The 27,343-nt window shown below is 40.1% G+C and overlaps 2 protein-coding genes across 2 annotated transcripts; both read right to left on the minus strand.

The window, feature by feature from the left end:
• Window positions 1-942: 942 nt before the first annotated feature.
• On the minus strand, window positions 943-27,181 carry LOC121872351. The gene is made up of 4 exons (XM_042375062.1): window positions 27,112-27,181; window positions 3,674-3,771; window positions 3,002-3,113; window positions 943-2,742 (listed from the first exon to the last, which is right to left on the minus strand). The coding sequence occupies exons 2-4, from the start codon at window positions 3,768-3,770 to the stop codon at window positions 2,625-2,627; spliced, it is 327 nt and encodes a 108-aa protein (XP_042230996.1). The 5' UTR covers window position 3,771; window positions 27,112-27,181; the 3' UTR covers window positions 943-2,624.
• LOC121872380 (gibberellin-regulated protein 14-like) lies at window positions 19,229-23,345 on the minus strand. Its single transcript, XM_042375131.1, has 3 exons — window positions 22,661-23,345; window positions 21,776-21,856; window positions 19,229-19,329 (listed from the first exon to the last, which is right to left on the minus strand). Exons 1-3 carry the CDS (start codon window positions 23,343-23,345, stop codon window positions 19,229-19,231), a joined length of 867 nt encoding a protein of 288 aa, XP_042231065.1.
• Window positions 27,182-27,343: the final 162 nt, after the last annotated feature.

Genomic DNA, 27,343 nt, shown 5'->3' on the forward strand with positions numbered 1-27,343 from the left:
GGGAAGTTGGCTACAGTGTTGGAGAAGTTGGCGCTACGAGGTGTTGGGGGAAGTTGGTTACAGTGTTGAGGAAGTTGGTTACAGTGTCAGGGAAGTTAGTTTACAGTGTTGGGGAAGTTGGCTACAGTGTTGGAGAAGTTGGATTTACAGTGTTGGGGAAGTTAGTTACATTTGGGAAGTAAGTTACAGTGCTAGGAAGTAAGTTACACAGTGTTGGGGAAGTAAGTTACAGTGTTGGGGAAGTAAGTTACAGTGTTGGGAAGTTAGTTACAGTGTTGGGAAGTAAGTTACAGTGTTGGGAAGTAAGTTACAGTGTTGGGGAGGATAGTTACAGTGTTGGGGAAGTTGGCTACAGTGTTGGAGAAGTTGGTTACAGTGTTGGGGAAGTTAGTTACAGTGTCGGGGAAGTTAGTTACAGTGTTGGGGAAGTTGGCTACAGTGTTGGAGAAGTTGGTTACAGTGTTGGGGAAGTTAGTTACAGTGTTGGGGAAGTAAGTTACAGTGTTGGGGAAGTAAGTTACAGTGTTGGGGAGGATAGTTACAGTGTTGGGGAAGTAAGTTACAGTGTTGGGGAAGTAAGTTACAGTGTTGGGGAAGTAAGTTACAGTGTTGGGGAGGATAGTTACAGTGTTGGGGAAGTAAGTTACCGTGTTGGGGAGGATAGTTACAGTGTTGGGGAAGTAAGTTACAGTGTTGGAGAAGTTGGCAGTTTGTGTTGGGAAGTTAGTTACAGTGTCAGGGAAGTTAGTTACAGTGTTGGGGGAAGTTGGCTACAGTGTTGGAGAAGTTGGTTACAGTGTGTTGGGGAAGTTAGTTGCAGTGTTGGGGAAGTAAGTTACAGTCTGTTGGGGGTAGTTACAGTGTTGGGGGAGGATATGTAGTTACGGTGTTGGGGAAGTAAGTTACAGTGTTGGGGAAGTAAGTTGCAGTGTTGAGAGTAAGTTACAGTGTTGGGGAAGTAAGTTACAGTGTTGGGGAGGATAGTTACAGTGTTGGGGAAGTAAGTTACCGTGTTGGGGAGGATAGTTACAGTGTTGGGGAAGTAAGTTACCGTGTTGGGGAGGATAGTTACAGTGTTGGGGAAGTAAGGTTTAGTGTTGAAGTTAAAGTGTTAAGAGGAGTAAGTGTTACACAAAGGAATATTAACTCCTGGACAGATTCAAAATAGCTCCATTCTTAAATTTGTAAATCACGTGAAGATTAGACACCCCAGTTTATTTCACTTTTAGAGTAATTACCCTAACGCTTCTTGAGAGCTATGATAGGTTAGGTTAGGTTAGCGTTTAGGCGATTAATGTGAAGGTAAAATAAGCTAGGTTAGGTTAGGCTAGGCTAGGTTAGGCTATGTTAGGTTAGGCTAGGCTAGGTTAGGTTAGGCTAGGCTAGGTTAGGTTAGTGTTTAGGTGATTAATGTTTAGGTAAAATAAGCTAGGGTGTCTCATCTTCACGTCATGCCATGGGTGAGGCTGCACTGATGACACACATAAAGGAACACCTCCAGAAGTCGGGTAATCTAGGGTTAATTCTGCTCCCTCATGGCGGCACAGTTCTCTCTCCTTTATCGTCAGCTGAATAGGATGACAACGACCCTCCAGAGTTACTGTCTTTCTATTGTGAGTTAGATTTCCAAAGACAAAAAATTGTGTTTGATAATCAGAAAAAAAACGGTGATAATTTAGGGAGAAATAATGAAGACGAAGAAGTATACCAAACAAAATGAAAAATTCTTATTGAAACAAAAATACTTGTGGTTAGATAATATAAAGATGACGTGTTAATAAGAAAACGGTAGGTTGTAGATGAAGCAATATATTGGAAGGGGGGGGGGTGGGGTTACTGGCACTTTTTTTCATCCAATATTTGTTTGTTTATAACTGCCATATTATTTATTATCAGGTTTGGGAGAGGTGGTTATTGTCATCGTTTATGTGATTGCGATGCTACAAGAGAGAGAGAGTGTGTGTGTGTGTGTGTGTACTTCTCAATAACGGATTCATCGATTAAGCTGAAATTTGTTACCTACTTTTTCCGTCTTATTCTGGGAAATATACCTTCAGTAAGTTAGTTAAGAGAACGTGTAGTAATAAGGTGATCAAGACACATTTATCGTTACGTAAATTATATAATATCTGTTTAAATTAGGAAACTCCCAAAGGAGTGTTAAAATAAACATACATATAAGACATAAAGTTATCAGTAAAGGCTTCCACTAGACGCTGCTGTATGATATATAAAAACATTATAATTTGTTTTTAAGACTCAGATCACCAGCACAAAATTCGACGACTGAAACCATGCAACCAATCATGTCGAGATACCTAGCAGAAACAACACTCCTGTTCCTCTTAAAATAATTTATGTTTTTGAGCATTAAGAGAAAAATGAGACATATTTAAGGATTTCAATTAAGAATTGACTTATTTCAGCTCAGTGGTTCTGCATACACTATACGGCTTCAGTTTCTTAAATGAATTCTTGGGTTGTGGTTCACGGCTACAAAATGAATACCAGGTACGTTAAAGTAATAACTACAATAATAATACTGACAATAATTATTAGACATTGGCAATATCACATTGTTCCATTGAAATTTTAAAATTATTTGGGATCCCAGACTCGGGGAATTAGTTCTCGGCATAGTATTCTTCGTCGCCACCGGGGAAATTGATGCTGTTGGCTTTGAGGACGGCGTTGAGTCCCGCCTCCAGGGCCCTCAGTCGCTCTTCGATGTTCTGTGGAAGAAAAAAATCAATGAATGGCCGCTCTTTAAGACCTCACTATTATTATTATTATGCGCTAAGGATGTTTTCTTTTTCAAATGCTGCCAAAGACTAATTCTCAGTCCCCACTTTCAGTTTTATTTTGCCGAATTCCTTAGAGACAAAATTTCCACTGTGTCTCTGTGAGGACACTGGATTTTGATTCAAATGTTAGTCTTTTGAGCGTGACATTTTTATATAATCTGGGGAGAGGGAGTGTGGGTTGTTACTGACCTTGGGAGGTGTGTGTGGGTGGGTGAGGGTGTGAGTGAGCGGACAGGCGGCGGGGTGGGTCAGCTAACAGTTCCGTCACGCCCACGTTAGGATCTGATCGCTTCCTTCCGTTCGTCCAGCCTGTTGGGGGGAGACGTAGTGCTTGTTAGAGGCGACACAGCGAGAGGAAATAGAAGATAAGACAGATCAGTAGATAGATAGTGAGAGGGGGCGTAGATAGATAAATAGGGAGAGGGAGTATATATATAGAGAGAGGGGTTAGGTAGAGAGGGAGTTAATAGATAGTTAAAGACAGGGAGTAGGTAGGTGGAAGGAGTAGATAGATACATAGAGAGGGAGAAAATATATAGATAGTTAAAGAGAGAGAGATGCATAAAGAAAGGGAGAATTTACTAAGATAGAAAAGGAAGGGAGATACAGAAGAAGAGAAGATAGATAAGAAAGTAGATAAAAGGAGATAGATAGATTGGCGGTGAGAGAAAGAGGGAACACGAAAACAGTGAAAATGATTATGCTAATACTCCATTCTTGGACACAAGATCGTACAGTCTCTTAAAATGTTCTGACTTTACACGACCTGGCATGACTTAGAGTACACAGTATAATGATTTGAAGTATTAAGGCAAGTGTACATTTTTGAGCAGACGAAGTAAGTAACTGGATGTTTATGTGTGACTCACCTCGGCTGTACTGGAAGGTCTGGGCAGCAGCTAGGGTGACAGCGAACACCACCACCACCACTACCATCACCAGCGTTTGACTGTACATCTTCACCATGCTGTTGACGGAGACCAATTATGTTATTAAGCCACTAATACTTCACCACCGAAGTTTTTTAACGTGCCTCCCCAATAGCCACACCTTCGCCATCATTTAATTACCTTAATATTAAATATCCTAATACATAAGAAGCTATCCTATCTGTGTTAAATTAGTTGAGCCGCAGATCTATGCAGCATTCAGTGACAGTAGCCTCATAGTCAATATCTGCAGCAGTTGTCGAGTTGGGGCAGAAGCTCTCGTTCCCCTGAGGCAGAGCAAAGCCGACCGAAGAAGTTCTTACTCTTGAACGATATTTATTGAGTTTTCTAAATTATTTTTATTTTAAATTTATCTACTTCTTCACCAAACTTCTTACTGTAGTGTAGGTATTTTAAAGATAAAGTGCAGAATACTGTATTTACATTTACACGTCTCACGCATGCGTACTGGGCTGGTAAACAACAACGAAGACTCAGTTTTATGCTTAAGTTACCTCAGCTATTGACACTTTATGTAATAATTTGTTGTAAATAAACTAGTTTTACGTTCTTATCCTTTTCCTCCACTCTCTTCCCCCCCTCTTCCTCCTCCACCGTTCCTTCCTATACCATCACTCACTAACACCTATCCTTCCTCTCTCTCACCTACTCAGTTCTAAGTTAAATTATTTTCAGTATTACACAAATCTTTTGGTCTTATACGTAATATGATTTACTTATACCTTATATACTCGTATGTCAATAAACTCTCACAAGTCAGCTATCAAATAAAACAATAGTAGTAGCCAATTGTCACGACCAGACTATATAACATTACAGAATTTACTTTGTTCTCGTCGTCCTGGGAGAGGGCTTAGTAATGTTTGTCTGTCTGTGCGTCCGTCCGTCCGAGCACGATAACTCGAACAAGTATGTTGCTGGGTTTTTTTTATACAATCGGTAATTTCTGTTAATGTTTTCCGGAGTTATAACCCCTGCGTTGTGTTATAGAATCTTACCCATCTACTAACTTTCCTCCCTGCATATCCTAAGTTAACAGCACTTAAGTTAACAGTTCCAGCCAGCCGTCAGGGAAGCAGGAGATAAGCCAGCAGCTTTTAACAGAGCAGTAAGCCAGTAAGTTAACAGCAGCAGTAAACCAGCCTAAGTTAACAGTAGTAGCCTAAGAACGCCAGCCTAAGTTAACAGTAAGTTAACAGTACGTAAACCAGCCCTGTTAACAGTTTAAACCAGCCTAAGTTAACAGTGAACAAGGAGCCTCACCAGTAAACCAGCCTAAAGTTAACAGTTAAGTTAGTTAAACCAGCCTAAGCAGTCTCGCAGTAGGAGCAGTAAACCAGCCTAAGTTACACAGTAAGTTAACAGGGTAGCAGTAAACCAGCCTAAGTTAACAGTACGGGGCAGCAGCCTAAACCAGCCTAAGTTAACAGTGAGGAGCAGTAAACCAGCCTAAGATTAACAGTACGGGAGCAGTAAACCAGCCTAAGTTAAGCAGTAAGTTAACAGTGGAGGCAGTAGCCTAAGTTAACAGTACGGAGTAAACCAGCCTAAGTTAACCTAAGTTTAACAGTGAGGTAGCAGTAAAACAAGTTAACAGTGCAGGTAAACCAGCCTAAGTTAACAGTAGGAGCAGTAAACCAGCCTTAACAGGGTTAACAGTAAGTTAACAGGGGAGTAAGCCAGCCTAAGTTAACAGTACCAGTAAGCAGCAGTACCTGTAAACAGTGGGAGCAGTAAAGCTAAGTTAACAGCCCTAAGTTACAGTACGGGGCAGTAAACCAGTTAACAGTACTAAGCCTAAGTTAACAGTAATGGGAGCAGTAAACCAGCCTAAGTTAACAGTACGGGAGCAGTGAGCCTAAGTTAACAGTACGGGAGAGTAAAACCAGCCTAAGTTAAGTAAGCTAATTAACGGGAGCCAGTAAACCAGCCTAAGTTAACAGTACGGGAGCAGTAAACCAGCTAGTTAAACCAGCCCTAGCAGTAAACCAGCTCTGGGTTAACAGTGGGAGCAGTAAACCAGCCTAAGTTAACAGTGAGGAGCAGTAAAACCAGCCTAAGTTAAACCAGCCAGCTAAGTTAACAGTGCAGGGAGCAGTAAACCAGCCTAAGTTAACAACAGTACGGGAGCAGTAAACCAGCCTAAGTTAACAGTACAGCAGTAAACCAGCCTAAATAGTAAGTAACAGTAAGGGAGCAGTAAACCAGCTAAAGTTAACAGTGGGGAGCTAACAACAGTGGGAGGTAGCCTACCAGTAAGTTAACAGTACGGGAGCAGTAAACCAGCCAAGCCTAAGCAGTAACAGTGTGAGGTAGCAGTAAACCAGCCTAAGTTAACAATGGTGTATGGGTTAACAGTATACAGCCTAGTTAACAGATGAGCAGTAAACCAGCCTACACGGGAGCAGTAAACCAGCCTAAGTTAACAGTACGGGAGCAGTAAACCAGCCTAAGTTAACAGTACGGGAGCAGTAAACCAGCCTAAGTTAACAGTACGGGAGCAGTAAACCAGCACAATAGCACTTTGGTGTATCTATACATAGGTTAACTTACTCCATTCCGAAGTATACATATGTCTGTGTACCCCACTTCATTTCCAATTTGAGAGAGAGAGATAATCCCATATGTAAGTCAGGTCATATTCGCTGAAGAGATTAAGCAACTCTCTGGAGGGTGTGCGTGGCTCAGTGGTCAGGCGACGACACTGAACTGACGATCGTTGGTTCTAATCCAGTTGAGTTACGGATATTGTCCAAGACCACAATTCTCAAACTATCTTATATACTTGTTTCTTCTCTTAACTAGAAATGCGACAACCAATTTAACCAGGCTACTTAAGACACGTCAAAATGATGGATTCTCAAAATTTGCTGTTTTAATTTAAAGAATGACGCTGGATGTGTTTTTTTTTATTCTCAGCCAAAGAATGAAATTGACGTCCATATCTCTATCTAGAACCTGGAACTATCGATAGTAAGTGAGCCAGTGACATTCATCTTCACGATTCCAGTTACGAGAACAAATTTGCGTGGGAAGTTTTGGGAATACTGTACGGCTTTTGTGTCATAGCTTACATGAGTCAATTAGTTGTGTTCTCACGCCCTCAGTTAAGGGAAGACATTAACTTAGAAACCTCTCAGAAACTGTTATCGCATCGTCATCATATTGATCACCACTACCACCACCACCATTATCGCTACCATCACCATCACCACCATTATCGCTACCATCACCACCATTATCGCTACCATCACCACCACCAACACTACCTACCTTGCTGACCATTCGCGTAGGCAGCATAATAATTGTTATTGGCTAAAAAATTAATTTTATTCTTCTGTTCACTATTTTAACAGACAGTGATCTGTTATTATAAGTCTGTGTGGTGGTTGTGAGTCGTGGTTGAGTTATGGTTGAGTCGAGGTTATGGTTGTGAGTCGTGGTTGACCTATGGTTGTGAGTCGTGGTTGACCTATGGTTTTGAGTCGTGGTTTTTAGTCATAGTTGTGAAACGTGGTTATAAAGTCAAAAGTATTTATATAACATTAAAAAAATGGTACGTAAAATAAGATAATTAAGCTATGTAAGTGATCAGGTGTAATAACAGTGTGTGAATATTCATTATATCAACACTCGCCTCAGCTGTTGGATCCCGGGAAAATTATGCTAATGGATTTTTTTTTTTATGTTAGACCGACATTCGTAATTCACCGTTTTCATACTGGGAAGATATTGTGACCACATAGTTTAGTTTATGAATGGGTTTTATTCACCCATGTGACCTTTTTTCATGACCTGACTGATAGTTTTTTGTGTGTGTGTGTGTTTGTGTTTTTTTTACGTGTTTGAGGGATGTTTTCTCAGGCACGACTTTACCCTGTCAGTTGTTGCTGTTGTTAATAAATTGTCTAGTTCATTTTTGTTAAACTGTGAAGGCTGACGAGTAGTAATTGTTCTCTTTGATTCGTTACCTTTTGATTGATGATCGTACAGTTAGGCTTTTGGTTAATGTGGGTGAGTTAAGTTAGATAGGATTTAATTCATTTAGGTTAGTCTAGGTTGAATTTAAGGTCTAGATTGGATAAGGTTAGGTTGCTAGATTAAGTTAGGTTAGGTTAAGTTACGCTGATTTAAGTTATTTTAGTTCAGGTTAAGGTAAAGTCCCTTCAGGTTAGGTTAGGTTAGGCTGATTTAAGTTATTTTTAGCAAAGTTTAAGGTAAAGTTACATGACCTTGGGTTAGGTTATTGACTCAAGTTACTCCACAAAACAGTTTAGAGGATGACGGGAGTTTAGTTATACATGATGAGCTTCGTTACTCCTTTAATTCATGTTCATACAGCCGAATCTCCTTGCTTATTAATCTACTACACCTTGATATTGTGTTGATTGGGCTAATTTTATTGCTATTAGAGTGTGTGTGTGTGTGTGTGTGTGTGTGTGTGTGTGTGTGTGTGTGTGTGTGTGTGTGTGTGTGTGTGTGTGTGTGTGTGTGTGTGTCTGTGTCTGTGTCTGTGTGTGTGTGTGTATGTGTGTGTGTGTGTGTGTGTCTGTGTGTGTGTGTGTGTGTGTGTGTATGTGTGTGTGTGTGTGTGTGTGTGTGTGTATGTGTGTGTGTGTGTGTGTGTGTCTCTGTGTGTGTGTGTGTGTGTGTGTGTGTGTGTGTGTGTGTGTGTGTGTGTGTATCGTTGTAAATATTGCGTATGATCATGAATACATACTGTATATACCAAGATTCTTGAGGATATTAGGAAGAGAGGAACGGAGTTAACGACGGAAATGGGAAAGAAGATAGCGAGGGAAGCGAGGAAGAGGTGGGCACTAATGGGTCATACAGTTCACTAGATCGTAATATTTTCATAAGAAGAAACCGCATTATAATGACTAAGGAACATTCTCTCTCTCTCTCTCTCTCTCTCTCTCTCAGTTCTTGAGATAATTTATTTTTATTATTTTGTGACTGTAGGATGAAGTTTCAAGGAAAGCCAATCACAGCTCACCTTCAGGCGAGGATGTCATACGGTGAGCTAATTGGTTGGAGCCCCCCCCCCCTCCCCATAGTACAAGGTATCACCCAGTAAAATGTTTCATTTCTGAGACTGCCGGTGTGGGTTCACAATGGTTCGTATGTTGGATAATACTCGTAACTGAAGCTGTCTTTTGTCACAGTGAATTTATCTTGCCTGTTATTGGTTAGATTATTTCACAATCACTGTTAATCATGAGCAATGAGAGACCGAATCCTTCCAGCCCTAGATTTTAATGAGTTTCATTGAGGGAGAGTCCTAGGTGGTGGGAGGATCGTGTTAAGCTGCACGTCACTAACAGGTCGTGTTGTTCCCGCGTCTTTAGTAAAAAATGGCGTGGAGGACAATAGCCTGGGTGAAATAATTACCACTTCAATGGTTTTCTGTTTTATTAATGATGATGATGAAGCTGTAAGGGTGTTGGTGACACACACACAACCCCTTTCTCTCTCGTGTTGTCAACATGTACAAGTAAGGTCTACCTTAACCGGAGGTCTCCAACACTGATATGAGTACCGTCCGGTTTTCCCCCCAGATATTCCTTCGCCTCCCTTGGCCACTATAGATCCTTTGTGCCATCGTAATGTACTTCATCTTTCTCGGCACTTGTCTCACGTGGTGAGTCACGTCTGTTGTTAGGTACTGTAGTGTACATGGTTCTTAAATGTGCTATACCTGAGTTTGTTTCAACGTTAAGTTCATAACCTCTGTCTGCTTCTTGCTTCACAAACCGGTCTTAAGCGTTAAATTCACTTCTGTACCCAACAAGTCATAATTGCATTTCTCTTGAGATCAAATTTTTGATAACCAATGACTGCTTTAGATTGTAGCTTTCCCGGCAGAAGCAACTCTGTTCTATCTTTCAGAAATTAGAAAAATATTTTTAATTGAATGAAATAATACCGTGATGAGTCTTTTTTAAAGCTTCACAAAGAGATGTATAAATCACCTCCCAGGCAGCTCAAAGATGCCAGTGATCAGTTCATGGCAACACACACAGCACCCACTTCCTGACCGAGTCCTCTGGGTAGCAAGGTGGTGCCTTAACGTGTCCCATTAGCGGAATGTCGGCGACTGCTTGACTGGTTCTTCTTTAGCCATGAACAGCAGAGTCACAGTTAAAACAACACGACGCATGATAAAGAATCTGTATATAGTTAATAGTTTATGGTAGTTAAACTATTATATTTTTATTGAGTTCCGAGCTGGGCGACTGACTATGCAAACTACTATAGTGAACATTAGTCATCCTTATACAGTGCGCTGTACTGCTTGTCCTTTGGGCTGAGGCCAGGAGCTGGTTCGGATGTATGGTATTAATTCTGATTTCCCCGCGCTACCGAGCAATTAGTTGACTGGCACCTTCACTCCCACAGGTGAGATCAACTTACGGTAGTGTTCCTGTAGATTATTGTACCAACAGGAGAAAGATGAAGATGGTGTTAGATACTGCATGGCATGATTGTATGAATGCCAAGCTGTGTCTCTATATAACCACATTTAGTTTATATAAATCGTTCATATTATAAGTCGCATTGTTCTAGATTGAGTCTGTCTGTGTGATGTTTTTGTGTTACAGCTTCCTCGCTGCTCTTACTGGTAACTACTTTACGTGATGACTGTGAAACATATATATATATATATATATATATATATATATATATATATATATATATATATATATATATATATATATATATATATATATATATATATATATATATATATATATATATATATATATATAAACTTATAAAGGGTGTTTTGTGTCTGTAGTAGTTGTTGTAGCGATAGTTGTTTTAATGGTAATGCAATAGTATCATTGGTATCATTGCAATTAGTAGTAGTATTAGTATTATTATAATAATTATAATTGTTTTATTTAAATGTTTGCTATAACAATATATTGTCATAATGAACCAAGATATATCATTATAGTGCCTAAAGAAAAGGTAATTAGAATAACACTTAACAAATCCGAATAAAACTTCGTCAAAAATACGATTTAAACTTTGAATTTGTGGCAATTATTCCTGAATGCCAGATAACGACCTCCACTCCTTCGCCAAGTTTAAAAGCCGCCTTTTTTGTGCAAAGTTCGTATTCATAATTATATGTGAGAAAAGTATAATTTCTGCCAACTTTTCGTGTTTTTAACCCTTAAGAAAGAAGCTGCGTATTGGAAGGGTCGTAAGTGATGCGACGACGCATTAAACCCTCTCATTTACAACGCAATATGGATTTTCAAAAAATACAAAACACTCATGGTGCACCATGACCAACAACAACCTTTATTTTATATATATGATTAAAGCATGATATCAGGGTGTGTACAGAAGCTGGGTAGTTTATTCTTTACTCACAACACTGTACGTGTAAGCCATTGGCGTCGGCATTTTTCTGTTATTCAGAAGAAACAAGATTTATTTTAGAAAATACTTCATAGGCCGCAGATCCCAGGAGATGGCCGCTGACAACATAGTTTTACAACATCGTTGTTGTTTCAGTAAAACGCCAAGATCCTCTTTGTTACTCCATCAAGGAGGCCTCGATCCTCTTTTGTTTTCATAGAAGGGAGGCGTGATACTCTTTTGTTTATCCCCGTAAGAGGTCCCGATCGTCTTTTGTTCCTTCCTTTTACAGCTAAGTGGCGACCATTTTTCTGTCCTAATTAGCGCGAGGCTCGCATAAATAATTACTGAACATGACTAACATTCTCAAATATTTATACGATGAGTTTCTCACCTTAGTTGGGGATGAAAGAAACATGTAGTTACGGCGGACCGGGTGGGGTTCTCGGTGTAAATAGCTGCTCCTTATTGACCCAATTTTATTACTTTCACTGCGTGAGGCAGTCAGTTAGACCCGTTATTGCAAGACCTATTTGTGGGAAAAATAACTTAAGAATCTTTGAGAAATTTATTCCGGTGATTAATTAACTGGTGTTTCTGAGTGACTTAAAGACGATGGTTAAAGCGATTTGCTCTTCATTTTTTACTTTTAACTGCAAGTCTTTTCTCGGGATGTATTTTAATTGGTGTGAGTGTCTATCTGTCTCCTTCGTTCTAGGGGAATTAGACTTGGCTATAACTTAGTGAATATGTTCAGCTCTGGTTAGATTATGGTGTTTTTATTTAGGGATGATGATGGTGGTGGTAGCGGCGGTTAATAATGATTGCCATCGTTGTTTAGGACTCTTAATGATTCTGGTCGGTTAACGAAAGCCGTTATTTCAGAACGTGAGTATGATTAATGGGTATAGGAGTTGGAGCACTGCTGAAAGAGGAGGATTATTCAGTAGTGGTCGTGACAACACACACACACACAGGGGTGGGGGGGGAGGAGCCGACGACAATGACGACTACTGTATGTTATCCATGGTGAGGTTAGCGATTCAAGGGAGACAGGTGATGACTCTCGCCTCACACGCTTTTAATGAGCAGGTAACCAGCAGGTGTACTTGATTATAACAACTATAAATCCTCCTACAGCATATTAAGCTTCTTGTTTCCTTCCTTACTTCCTTCTCACTGCTCTGTAGCCTACTGAGATTTCTCTCTCTCTCTCTCTCTCTCTCTCTCTCTCTCTCTTTCTTATTATTTCACTCCCTATTAAGAAAACAAACAATGCCGAGTTATTTATGCCTCGACAAATGGTACCTGAAGCGTCTGTTAATAGTCTTTTTTTAATGTTTCTGAATAACCCGTAAGAACAGTAGAACGTTGCCGGCGCCGAGTACCAAAATAATCAGTGTTGTCATCTCTTAGTACTTGTCCTCTGACACGGACTGACAGCCAGGCGACCCACACCTGTTGCTCTACCGTCTATCTGGTCGACTAATCAGCATCCCTCACCAAGGGCTATGTTATGGCGTATTAATCCCTCACGCTAGCAAAACATTATCAGTCAGGTCAGGAAAGACGGGTGATAGGTTGAATAACGCTGTCAGTCACTAATGAGTTGATTTGTTTTTGTTTACTAGCTGGTGCAGGGTTATGTTTAACACACACACACACACACACACACACACACACACACACACACACACACACTAAAAATAAAAATTTTGATACAACTTCACTTTAAATTTGGCTCATATATAAACTTTATATAATAAAACCCAACTGGTGCTTTGGAGGTACAAGTTAATCTAGGGAATACAAATTTTTATTTTTTTTTGTTTCATGCGCATACAATTACTAACCGGCCGTAGTTGTGTTTATGTCTGGCAACCTAATTTATTTCTCACTCTCTTTATTTTCCCTTCGTTATTATATTGACCATAGAAAATTAATAGATATCAATTTATTTTTATATTGCCGAGTGTCAAAAAATGTGGAACACTGTAAACAAAAATGTTACCACCGGTCAACCAATGGCGAGGCAGAGTCCAGATTGATGAGGACCATCAGTCCTCCAGTGGCCAAGCTGAATCCCAATTCATGAGGACTCGTTCTTTATTTTTATTATTTTCAAGTAGCTGCAGATGTGGGAGCGTATATAACTGGTTCACATAAACTATACCAGTGATGGTTAGAATAGTGTCGTCTAAAAGGCTTTATTATATCTAGATGTGTTCTCTAAAAATTCAAATTCCAAAAAGGAAAAAGAGTGAATAGAAACAATTGACCTCTGACCTGTCGCCTCACGCACCACCCATCATGTTTGGTAGCTTACAACCGTGGAGGCCGGGAGCTGATAGTGTATTCGGTACAGTTTGTCAACAATAATGATCTGACTTCGGCAAAATTATACAGGTGTTCGACCAAGACCTGGAATGGGCATTGCGCTTCTTTTGTCACCACCGAGCGAAGGTCAAGATGAAGGGTTGCTTGTAGGTCATACTAAGCAAGTTTCCGTGTAGATATATATGGAAATTAAAAAAAAGAGGACAGGATAATTTGAAAATGTTAACAAATAAAAAAATCCATATGCCAACATGATTTTTACACACACACACACACACACACACACACACACACACACACACACATACACATACACATACACACACACACACGGCAGCCCCTCCGTGTGTGTGCGCCTGTGTATCTGGACATCTTGTGAACATAATAACCCAAACAAAGATAAATGGATGATAATGAATCTCCGAGCATAGATGTATCACACTAAGATGTCGGGTGAGTTCATTAATCAGTACTCTTAATCCTTGTTTTGAGGAGTAATGATTCATTTTGTCTTTCTGGCCACGGAGATCCTGGACCCCAACCATCAACTTGGGGCAATTATTTTTATCATCACCTGTTACGCTACTCTTATTTACCATTAGTGTTTTAATTGTTATCGTCATTATCCAGTTAAAAAGTTAAAACCAAGCCTGTTCGGACCACCGGACTTGATTGCCGCTCCATCAATAACAACTATAGCTACAGAGAATCTCACATGACGCTCGCTGCCGAATGAATGAAACATTGTTATTGAACTCTTACTGTCGGTATTCAGTTTACGGTACATTAACTCAGAAATAACCTTGTTTTGGCCACCAGCCTTGACCACCACAGTGACAATAACAACAACACTGACAGGCAGGAAAGGACCCCACCAAACACTCGCTACCACAAATGCCTAAAATGGAATCTTAATGTAATTTGTTTTACTGTGGTTGAGGTTTTGTAAGGTCTGTTTAGTGAGATATTAAAGAGCAGTAGCGCGTGATGGTTGTTGTCTCATGTAGCGAGGTACCAGAGATAAGCGGGTGATGGAGGACGTATCATATGTAAAAAATTGTTAGTTATCTGATGAAGGGAAAGAGATCGATGCCTCATACAGATGTACGTGAGATATAACAACTGTTAAGTCCAGGAACAGTGCTGATTGTCCGTCTGTCTAGTTATTATCTCTATACTCCTCATCTACTGCTGTATGGGGATGATACCTCAGTGAAAGGGAGTATGGTGCAACACAGGTGTAAACAGTGACCAGTCAACTAACAGAAACACCCACGTGTATTTGGTTATATTCTCACCTTTGTTTACATTATCTTCACCACAGCTAAATCGACTTTATTATTGATCGTCACCAAACACCTCAAACTGTTGTTACTTATCGAAAGTCATAGTGATAGATAGATAGATAGACTTATGTTCCCTCTAGCTATTCTAATGTAATGAGGTGAGCTGTCGGGTACATAATGCAGAGGTGAGCTGTCGGGTACATAATGCAGAGGTGAGCTGTCGGGTACATAATGCAGAGGAGAGCTGTCGGGTACATAATGCAGAGGTGAGCTGTCGGGTACATAATGAAGCATCCGTCAGTCCGAGTTACCATCCCTCCTGAGGCCAGTCGGTGTACACAGTAACGTCAACAACTTGCTCTGCATTTCGGATTTTTGCGAGAAATTTTACCTTTGTTTGACATTCTTGGAGGAGTTAGTAATTTTTCTGTATTGTTTTATCTTTGCCAACTAAGGACACTTGTTGTGAATATTATATTGTTTGTTTTATTTGGTCTGGTGTTTATATCTGATATTGATAGGAGAAACGGAAATATATTTGGTGTTTTAATATATTGATATAATATTTATGTATAAACACTCATGACTGTACGAGACATAACTGTATTTGAGTCTTATATTATGTTTAGTGCCATGGAAAGATTTTGTTGTTTACTCAATAGTGTTTTGTGGTGAATAATACAGTACTGTATTGTGTGTTCACTAGTGGGAGAAGACAGTTTAATGTTCAGTACGTTAAGAACACTGAGATAAAATACAGTGTGTAGTTGTAGAGAAAATAACAAAAGATTTACCGAATATCTAATAAAAATAATGACGATTCCCTAAACAAACGACTGAAAACAAAAATTAAAACATGACAATTGTATACAGAGAACATTATTAACAGATACAACACTACTTCAAAGATCTCTGGTAACAGTATGTGGGGTATAAATATAATGAACACGAATAAAATAAAAGTAATGAATGAACACACACATGACATAAACAAATGTGCCCCTCCTTACCCACCCTTTGTCTGGGGCGGATCAAAGGGGAACAGTACCTCAAATAAGGGCGGGAAATATTAGGAAGTGTGATAGACAGGCAGGACAGGTGTAAAAAGATACAGGAAAATACTAAGTTAACAAGTAGAAATATCCTCACAAAGTAAGTTCTTTTGTGTGTATTTCTCATCGTGTCCATCTAAGGCCTTAGGTCTTGACGGTCAATAATACTTTACAACTCTAACATCAACGTCACCTCAGCAACTGATACACTGTGTTATAATTTACCCACATATTGAACTTGTAAACTTGCTACACGGATAAAGAAAGAAAAAAATGGCCACAAAAATATACATTTAAAGAATTTATTTTCAGTAATGATGATAATAATAGTAGTAATTATGATGATAGTACAAATGAAATACCAAACACAGTGAATAAGTATAATAATATTAATGGTACTCACGCAAAAAAGGAAATGAGATAAATGGATAAAAGAAATCCAGTAATATTTATGTAACTTTTCCTCACATGCACCAGCGTGAAGTTTGCATTTAATACTTAGATGTAAAAATATGTGCGTAAAATTGTAAGGACAAATGTATTTGTGTGCGGCGCGGGTCTCATCACCACTAAATGTGCTGCTGTTCCACCCACAAGAATGCCACCTCAGCCATGAACAATTTTCTAAAACACATCTCGCTCGGTAAAGTGAATGTTCATGTTTGTTTGTTTTTCGTGAGGCTCCTGGTGTAATATTTATAAGAGGAATTTAGCTGTGTAAGAGCATATATATATATATATATATATATATATATATATATATATATATATATATATATATATATATATATATATATATATATATATATATATATATGATATGTGTGTGTGTGTAATGTGTGATGGTTAGCCAGTGCAGTTGGCGAGCTGTCCGGTCTTCTCGGATTATTCCTTGACACTGGGTCACTCAATTCGTTACTTAGGGTGTGGTTGTTGTGTTGGCGACAGCGTCTACACTTTAATGAAATTCACGCCTAGATGGTCCAAGGGCCGGCCATCCTCGTTACACGAAGGGCAACCATCATTATAATTATAGTGTAATGGTTTTCCAATGTTTCAATATTTAACTAATAATTTGTTTAATATCTAACATATCCCAAGCTGGCAGCAAGAATAAATATCTATTAAAGGTTGTCTCAGTAAATTTTGACGCCATTTTGGGCAGACACATACGAGTATGTCGCTACCCGTGTGAGTCAGATGCATTTCGGTGTCGCTAATTATTATTTAGAGCAAAATTTAACTTACAACCCTTTATTATTATTATTATTATTATTATTATTATTATTATTATTATTATTATTATTATTATTATTATTATTATTATTATTATTATTATTATTATTATTATTATTTCTACCTCTAGTTTCAAATCAATGGTAGGATTAGATCCCCACTGGCTAGAGATACTAGAACTCGTCAAGACAGTTGTACTGTATATACAGTACAGTAGTCCTACTAAATAATGTGACAGCAGGCGAGGCGTTGTGGTGTATTGTACGATATACATTATAGACGAACTAGATGTTGGCAATAGCTAATCCTGTTACTGGTGGCATAACCCTCGCTTAAAAAGTATTTATGATATGTATGTTATTGAGTACCTGTGTATGACTCTTACCTGCCTATCTGTGTACTGTACTTGTGTGACGCTTACCTGTGTACATGTGTGTGAGTTACCAATGAACTTGTGTACGTGAGAAACATATCTGGGAATTATCCTCATGGTTAGTTAAGTTTGATTACGTCCAGATATAATTCACTCTAGTGTGACTTATTGTAATGTACATATTATTATTAGATGTGTGTGTGTGTGTGTGTGTGTGTGTGTGTGTGTGTGTGTGTGTGTGTGTGTGTGTGTGTGGACCGTGATATACTTGCAACAGCTGTGCGGCGAGCAACGTCTCACACCAAGCACTGCAAAACCAACACAATAATAAACAGCCAAGGGATGATAATTATATTTCTTGGGCGAATATATTAAGAATTCTGTCAGCATCCAGTAGGGAATTTCCCCGGAGTGAGAAAGATGCTCTGTTGACGTGAAGGTGATGTTGTGAACCTGTTGTTGTTGACAGTGATGTTGTGAACCGAGTGATTTTGTGGACCTGTTGTGAAATCTATTGCGGGGTTGACAGTTCTTGACTGATCACGTTCCAACAAGTCACAGCTTCAAGAAATACATTTTTTTCGACTTTTTTTTCTGCATTTTTTGGACAAAGGAAGGGGCGACGACCGTAACTGACTGGTAGAGGCATCAAGAGGCCGCTGTTGATTGGTCACTGGTGACATCGACCGTAGCCAATTAAGAAGTCGCTTGAACAAATTTAATTGTTAGATTTTTCGTATCCAAAGGTGTCTTTATATATACACTGTATATACTGTATATATATATATATATATATATATATATATATATATATATATATATATATATATATATACTCATAATTTTACATCGAAATACATAGTTTGAGAGTAAAAGATGTTTCACAAATGTTGATAAGTAGTTCTTGGCGCAGTTCATGGAGAATCATGAACGGTGGAGTCGCTTAGTGCGTGGTGGTGGTGGTGGTGATGGTGGTAACATAAGCGATTCATCTTAATAAGCGCAGTGTTGTGAGTCAATATTCACTGTATGTGTGTTGTAGGGAGGTTGGGGATATGATTATGTTTATTAGGATATTATTACTTGTTTTAACATTTCTTTTTCAATTTTTAAACTCGTCCTGCGACATTTTCCCGTTTTGTTTATATATATTTTTGTATTCAAGTTGTTGCACCTGTAACTGTACTCGAACAGTTTTACTTGGCTCGTTAAGTATGTACTGCTTGTGTGCCTTACTTACTGTTTCTCCAGGTGAGTCACCCCGACCGCCGAGAGACCCAAAGTGTTATGGAACGGATATTATTTAAACGATTTTTATACCAAATTCTTCCTCAAATTTTTTCTCGCAATTTAATATATTTTATGGGAGTTTTTAACACCAGCATTAAAGGACTATGACTGGACTTAAGCTCTAACACTGAGTCTTAAAAGATTATACGTTAATTTCCCCTGACCGGAGACGTGTGGACTAACTCACTGTGATGATGCTCAGTGTCAAGAAGTCTGGGTAAATACACATGTTAAGTGTAGTATCTGGGGGACATGGTGACTAAGGGTGTTTACAGTACAGTAATGTCGTCGAAATAACATTGAGAGCTGTCCGTTACTTAAAGCTCTCTCGTATGGCCAAATAATGGTCCAGGGAGGTGCAGCAGGTGAAAGGGTAAAGCGCTTGGCTTCTGTCCTAAGGGTCGTTGGTAAATGGGTAGCCTACCAAACGTTACAAAGTGAAGGGTGTCGAGTGTAGTGCTGGCCACGCTACTTCCTTGTTTACCGAAAGCTCAGTGTATGCTGTGGTGTATTTACTCTGTTCTTAACGCGCCTTCATGCTTATGAGACCCACTTCCACTTGACCCTCTTCGTACCGGGAGAAACAGTGTTCGTGGTCTAGAAGCATCACCGCCAGTGGATTGACTGAACACCGTCAATCAAAAATTAAAAATATTTGTTAATTTTTTAAATTAATATTTTCCTTGATTTACTTCTTCCTTGATGATTTGTTTATCACAATAAATAAACTGTCTTGTTTATTGTTCATGTACGTCTCGTCAGCCCAGTGCACGCCTTTCCTACCCGTCCGGTAATGTGTCCGCGCGTGAGGGGTTTATCTTGCTGCCGGGCTTAACATACACCAGTTGTTGATCACCCTTGTAGTTTCAGTGAACTATAACCTTGGATCCCGCTAATTGCTTTCCTGCTAACTATTTCTTCAATAAACGATTTTACTATTAAAGACTTTCTCCAACTAACAATATCTACAGTTAATATTTTCCTAAGTCAACTTGTTCTACATTGAACACTATCCTGTGGATCTTTTCTTTAGTGAACACTTTTCCAAAAAACACTTTCTTCACCGAAAACATAAGCCAGCGAACACACTTTCCGTAGTAAATACTTTCTCAAGTGACCCTTACCGAGCTAACCACAGTTTATCAGCGATCATTTAACCCTAATCATTTCCCCCTTTGTTGGATGTTGTCCTCGTAACAAGTCTATTACCCACTCCTTAACAACTCTATTTTTCTCCCTTTAAGAAGCTGGCCTTAAATATACTGTCTCTCTTTAATAGGCTTCTCTCTCTCCCCCCTTAGCAAGCCTACCTATACCTTCCCTATACAAGATTGCCTCTCTCTCCTTCAAAAGATTGTCGTCTTAACAAGCCGAGTCGACGTTTTCCCGATAACCTGCAGACGGTAAGCTCGGATCAAACAAGAATTATAACGATAATGAGCCTTCCTATTCGGCCACCCACACACACACACACACACACACACGAAGGAAAAAAGAGAAAATGGAAATAGTAGGAAACAGAGAGAGAGAGAGAGAGAGAGAGAGAGAGAGAGAGAGAGAGAGAGAGAGAGAGAGAGAGAGAGAGAGACTGTTTACCCGTTCGTTTGTTCGTCAACACTTCTTGTTTCCGCTGATTATCTCCCCAACCGATGGTTCAATTGTCCTCATACTGTAATAATGAACTCAACCCTCATTAACATACAGTCACGGCTGACCGAGTTTTGACTAAAGTAGAGGATTTAACAATAATCCACATAATTGTTGAGATATAAAGGTAAATAGATGGATAAACAAACAGTGATGAAAAAATATGTAGATGGATAAATTGATAGATGGATACATGCATACATACACACATACATATATACATACATACATACATAAATACATACATACATACATAGGTAGATTGATAGATAGCTTGATGGGCTGATAGAAAAAATTATTGATAGAAAAGTGTAGATGCATAGAGAGTGAGAGAATATGAAACATGCATAAATCTACGGACCTAGCTTGCCACATTTCACTATACGCGTGCCCATAAATCTACGGACCTAGCTTGCCGCATTTCACTATACAGACCTTTCCATTATACAGTACGTAGTGTCATAAGTGCCTGGCGTAAGTGATGTTTGTTGTAAGTGTTTGTCATAAGTGCCTGTAGTAAGTAGTGTTTGTAGTAAGTGTCTGTCATAAGTGCCTGTCATAAATAGTGTCTGTCATAAGTGTCTGTCATAAGTGTCATAATTAGTGTTTGTAGTATATCATAAATATCATAAGTGCGTGTCATAAGTAGCATTTGTAGTAGCTGTAGTATTTGTAGTAATAACCTGATAAAGTAATCATAGTATCGTTTATAGTGAGAACCGCACAATAAAGTTTTTTTATTAACTCTGACAAAGATAAATTCTCAACCCATCGTATTGTAAGACGTAGTCGTGTTCATCGTCTGTCTCTCCTACCACAAGATGGCTTCAGTGTTGGCAGATGGCTGGTGAACGTTAATGGTGCTGTTGGTGAACGTTAATGGTGCTGTTGGTGAACGTTAATGGTGCTGCTGGTGAACGTTAATGGTGCTGTTGGTGAACGTTAATGGTGCTGTTGGTGAACGTTAATGGTGCTGTTGGTGAACGTTAATGGTGCTGCTGGTGAACGTTAATGGTGCTGCTGGTGAACGTTAATGGTGCTGTTGGTGAACGTTAATGGTGCTGTTGGTGAACGTTAATGGTGCTGTTGGTGAACGTTAATGGTGCTGTTGGTGAACTTTAATGGTGCTGTTGGTGAACGTTAATGGTGCTGTTGGTGAACGTTAATGGTGCTGTTGGTGAACGTTAATGGTGCTGTTGGTGAACGTTAATGGTGCTGCTGGTGAACTTTAATGGTGCTGTTGGTGAACGTTAATGGTGCTTTTGGTGAACGTTAATGGTGCTGTTGGTGAACGTTAATGGTGCTGCTGGTGAACGTTAATGGTGCTGCTGTTGAACGTTAATGGTGCTGCTGTTGAACGTTAATGGTGTTGCTGGTGAAGTTATTTACTGTCGTTATGGAACATCATTTATTATTATCGAACATTTCTCGAGCTTTGGTAAGGGAGCTGAATTAACTTTTGTACCGTGTTTCTGATCAGGCTCTATACCACAATATTCAGCTCCTGTAATATAATATAAGAATGTATCATGAAATCAAGCAAGGGGTTTAAATGACGTGCTTCTGATGTTAGGGTCAATTGAGAATCTCATTCATGAATATAGTTATTATGTTTATGAATCAAACGCTCATTTGACCCTTAAACTAAAGCATTCCATTTATGCTCTTCGCTGCATTTCATAATACAAAGCCTGGATTACGATACAGAATCTAAATTATGGTACAGATCTTGATAATTATCTCTCGGAACGCTTGTTGGGGAATTATTCGTGAACCATACGCTCATTTGACACATTTTGAAGCCTGCCATGTAGACCTCCAGTTGATTTCATGGTTCAAAACCTCACTTAACTCTTGAAATATATATTGGAGAATTACGAGAACTGCAGACGGTGATTTGACTGTGAGATTAGAGAAGGGGCTCAATTAACTCTTGAAATACATTTTGGAGAATTATTGGCACTGATTTGACTATGAGACAAGTGGAGCGGTCATCACCTGCTTGTGTTAATGGTTGTAAATCATTAATGACGTTGATCTAGAAGCAGGCACTGAGTGAGTCGTGTCCAGCCTTGACTGTGTCGGGGATATAATGATTCTTTAGTCGTGTGTTTGTCTGTTGTTACCATTCTGATGCCTCTATCTCTTATCTTTATCTCTACCTCTGCTTATATCTTTACTCCTACCTATATCTACCTCTACCTATATCTACCTCTACCTATATCTACCTCTACCTATATCTATCTCTACCTATATCTACTTCTGACTCTACCTATACCTCTGTCTCTACCTCTACCTCTACCTCTACCTCTGCCTACAGTGTTGTATCTGAATTGAGGGAATGAATTGCTTGTGTAGCGATAGGAGGACCTCGAGCAACTTGCAGGTGTTGGGAGGGTCTTTGAGGGGCTGGTAGGGTCTTTGAGGGGCTGGTAGGATCTTTGAGGGGCTGGTAGGGTCTTTGAGGGGCTGGTAGGGTCTTTTGGAGGGCTGATAGGTTCTTGGAGGGGCTGGTAGATCTTTGGAGGGGCTGGTAGGGTCTTTGGAGGGCTGGTGGGTCTTTGAGGGGCCGAGTAGGGTCTTTGGAGGGGCTGGTAGGTCTTTGAGGGGTTGGCAGGGTCTTTTGAGGGCTGGCAGGGTTTTGAGGGGTTGTAGGCCTTTTGAGGGGCTGGTAGGGTTCGAGGGCTGATAGGTCTTTTGGAGGCTGGTAGGGTATTTTCCTGGGGCTGGTAGGGTCTTTGGAGGGGCTGGTAGGCCTTGAGGTTGGTAGGGCATTTCCAGAGGCTGGCAGGATCTCTTTTTGAGGGGCTGGCAGGGTCTTTGAGGGGCTGGTAGGGCTCCTTGAGGCTGCAGGGTCTTGGAGGGGGCTGGGTAGGGCCTTTGAGGCCAGGGCCTTTGAGGGGCTGGTAGGGCCCTTGAGGCTGGTGCAGGGCTTTGAGGGGCCAGAAAATCTTTGAGGGGCTGGTGGGTCTTTGGAGGGGCTGGTAGGGCATTTCGGGGCCAGGGTCTTTGAGGGGCTGGTAGGGTCTTTGAGGGTAGGGTGGCCTGGGCTGGTGGTCTTGAGGGCTGGTAGGGCTTTGAGGGGCCGGTAGGGTCTTTGAGGGGCTGGTAGGGTATTTCAGAGGCTGGTAGGGTGTCTAACGGGCAGGGAAGCAGTGAACGAAAAGGCGAAGTAAAACTGGATATGATGACAAAGGTTGTCATAAACACCTTAATTACTTATCTCCTCCGCCACGAGTAGGACGAACGGATCTCCGCTCTCTGACCTTCGTCTTTCTAACTCCATTTGTTCATATCATATTGTTTCAAATATCATCAGAGTTTAGCAAGGGAATTCTTTATTGAATAGATACGACAGCGACAATTGTTTGAGCTCTCCCTGTGTTTTATGTGTCAGGAAAATGTGAGTGTGTGTGTGTGTGTGTGTGTGTAGATCAGAAAGATGAAAGTAATAAGGATGGGTGCTGTGAGGCTCTGAGGCCCCCTGCTGGTCTTCCCGCGTATAACGCCTCCAGCAAATGCTTTGACGTTATTTTGGTAACAGGAAACCCAGTTACTGTCCTCTTCCCCACCGAGGCGTGCCTGTGTGCGTGTGGCCATCTTGTGAACGCTATACGTCGAACAATTTGAAACGAATGTCTATGAAACTTAAGGCATGAATATAACCCACCAATAAACAGTATTTCCTCGGTGTATTACAAGTTACATTACGGTGAGTCTTGTGTCCTGTTACGGGTGTTTGTCCTACACTACACTACACTACACTACACTACACTACACTACACTACAATACACTACACTACAATACACTACACTACACTACACTACACTACACTACACTACACTACACTACACTACACTACACTACACTACACTACAATACACTACACTACACTACACTACACTACACTACACTACACTACACTACACTACACTACACTACACTAGGTGACCTTGGGTGTGGTGACAGGCTCTTATGGTTAACTTGATCCTACCACAGTGTCCATCTCGAACCTTATTTTGTAGATTGCTTATAACGCTCGTCTCTTTAAATAGATATCCCTATTTTCTTCCTCAGCTGTTTCTTAAGATTCATTGGTGATGCTCAGGGCCTTCTGGGGAGGTACTGTGTTAAGTAGTTATCAGGAGGTACTGTGTTAGGTAGTTATCAGGAGGTACTGTGTTAGGTAGTTATCAGAAGGTACTGTGTTAGGTAGTTATCAGAAGGTACTGTGTTAGGTAGTTATCAGAAGGTACTGTACGAATAATAAAAGTTGGTCTCAAAGAACAGCTTTACGGTGTTATATAGAATGTCCCAGAAAAATGTCCCTCCCTCCCTCCCTCCCTGCCTGCTCCCTGAGACACTGTCAGTTGGAGGGAGGGAGGCAGGGACATTTTTCTTGTCACCCTATAATTGTAACAAAGCACGCCGGACCAATTAAGTATTCGGAACAGCTTGGGTTTTATATGTATTCCTGTTAATTTATCTGTATTAACTGTACGTGATATACAGGATACATCGAATTGGTTACACAGTGCATCACACAATCAGGAGATAGCATGGCTAGCATTCTACCCAGCTGCCTTCACTTCCATGAATGTAAAGTACTCGATCACAGCTTGGCGAAACGGGGTCACCTTGGGCACGAACAAGCGACCATTAAAATCAACAGTAAGGATGTCTTCTTGATTTTTATCAGCTGCCGTCCCCAGGAGATAAACTTAAAGATATCTGCTTTCCTCCCTTGTGTGTGCCCATAAGTTTGTGCATTCGTCCAAGGTAGTGAACAAGCTTTGTGATGGATTGTAACGAAAAAAATTTCGTAGTTACTGAACATTTCAACAAAATCTCATACGGGTTCGTCAGTTTACATTATATCATTATTGTCCAGTTTTGGACCCTTTGACTTTGTTGTGGCGCGGCGGGGGACCTGTCAGCCTTGTTCATTATATTACGAGAGAAAAATCGTGTTTCAAAATTCGAGTTTTTCTAATATTTGTGATGATTAATATACAGTGTTTACAGAGTCCCTTGAGAAAGTTACACATCTAAAACGTCGGTATTCATTCCAACGTTATCTGCACATAGCTATATCCTTCATCATATCCATTGGGAGTGTAAGAAAACTGTCACAACAGATAATGGTGAAAAATACAGTTATGCTGAAAATGAATGAGTACATACCTGCGTCACGGTACTCTGTAAACACTCTGAAGGATTTATTTTGTTTGGGTAGTACAGAGTTGGTGATCAAAAGACACAATAAAATATAGGGATGGATGTTTGATGTCATCACACAGAGTCGGAGTCACCCACACAACGTTCACTTTGTCTAAGATGAAAATTTCTGGGTGCCGAATCTACAAATGTGGTTTGAAGAATACGTGTAATTGGCTAATTTCCAATGACACAAAGGTGGCGGTTCTGAATTACGTCAAATTCACGCCGAGTCTCTCCAGTAACCGTCACTATAACTCATATATAGGCCAAGGAACATCGCTAAAAATTATACAGCTCATCAGTTAGGCCTACTTTTGACGAATACAGATAGTACATTAAATAAGAATGGCTTTCAGGTGGCCTCTTTAAATCTAGTCATGTCTGTTATCGAATTTATCTGATATCTTAGTGACCAAGCTTCAAGAAAATCTGTAAATCACTGAAGGAATCATCGCGTTTAATGGAGTATAAACCACGACGGACACGACGATGTGCTCGATTCCATAAATCCTGCGAATTATTTCAGGATATAACTACAACTTGAAGACGACACGAGAATCATAATGAACATCACCTCTACTGAAGACTAAACCTGTACACTAAACGATAACCAGATCCTCCACTGGGCGACATTACCTTCTCTTCTGGAATTCTGAGGACGGAACAGAGGTGCAACAGCGAGGCAACACTAGACACTGTCAACTTTTTACAGGAGAAGAGTATGAAGAACCAATACTGCTTTATTATCTAACTATCGGAGACCATAACAAGGTAAACATAATTAAAGCCAAGAAAATGACTGTATGCCGGATGATAAGAACTTCTAAGATTAACAGACCAATGGTTCTATTGTTCAGAGCATTCATACACTGCCGACCTGAGTATTGTACTCACATCACAGTTTAAAGTCAGCGTAAAATCCTAAATAAACATTGTATAAAGTGGTCTACATTTATTGGTCTCACTGAATTATGAAAACATTTCAACTGTATAGACGACATACAGCAGTGGGACTGTCCTCCCTGGCATATACACGCGCGAGGTGTAACATAGTTCACACATTGAAAATACTTCAATGTGTGGCACAGGATTTACACTCAAATAGGAAGACTTGCTGGAGTGGGAGACACAGCAGAAGGGTGCAAGATTAATGCATTAAGATACAGGGATGTCATAACTACACTGTAAGAACAGATTGTTGACATCTCAGGACCAATACTCTCCAACGTAACAAATGTTAGACACAACTTTACGACACCGAGAGTTGAGTGCAAGACAGGAGGAAGCTTGATATGATTATAAAAACTATTTCAGATAAACCAGACTACGGTAATTATGTGAGTGTGCGTTCTATAAGCAGTAAGAGACTAGCAAACCAAATGGTTTCCCGCCAAATCTAGTAGCACACCTCGACCTGCAGGGTAAACGGCGTCTCCCGAAGTCAATTCAGGGCTATAAGAGCTTTGATAACACGAATAAGGCATAGTATAACTATACAGTAAGGAGAGATAATAATAGTAATAAAAGGTACAACTGACCTGTGGGGTTGCAGGTGTTGTTGGTCGTGTGGCGCGAGTGTGTGTGTGTACTACACCAGCAGCTGACGGAGTGAGACCTTCCACCACCGACTCCCTCTTTATATACCTCAACCCGCCACCCACCTACCTTCACCATCACCACCCACCTATCCGCCTCCACTTACCCTCGCTACCTGTTGACTGCTACCTCACCCCTCCCACTCATGCCCCCAACCCGCACCGCCCCGATCAC

This window comes from Homarus americanus, unplaced genomic scaffold (assembly GCF_018991925.1).
Source record: "Homarus americanus isolate GMGI-L3 unplaced genomic scaffold, GMGI_Hamer_2.0 scaffold24050, whole genome shotgun sequence".
NCBI lineage: Eukaryota > Metazoa > Arthropoda > Malacostraca > Decapoda > Nephropidae > Homarus > Homarus americanus.

Coding starts and splice junctions, on each gene's coding strand:
- LOC121872351 (XM_042375062.1), bottom strand. CDS start 3,770: ATGGTGAAGATGTACAGTCAAACGCTGGTGATGGTAGTGGTGGTGGTG. Junction 3,114..3,673: donor GACCTTCCAGTACAGCCGAG/GTGAGTCACACA, acceptor TCCCCCCAACAG/GCTGGACGAACGGAAGGAAG. Junction 2,743..3,001: donor CCTCACCCACCCACACACAC/CTCCCAAGGTCA, acceptor CATTGATTTTTT/TCTTCCACAGAACATCGAAG.
- LOC121872380 (XM_042375131.1), bottom strand. CDS start 23,345: ATGCCCTACCAGCCCCTCCAAAGACCCACCAGCCCCTCAAAGATTTTC. Junction 21,857..22,660: donor ATACAACACTGTAGGCAGAG/GTAGAGGTAGAG, acceptor ATTATATTACAG/GAGCTGAATATTGTGGTATA. Junction 19,330..21,775: donor CTTACCAAAGCTCGAGAAAT/GTTCGATAATAA, acceptor GACGGTGTTCAG/TCAATCCACTGGCGGTGATG.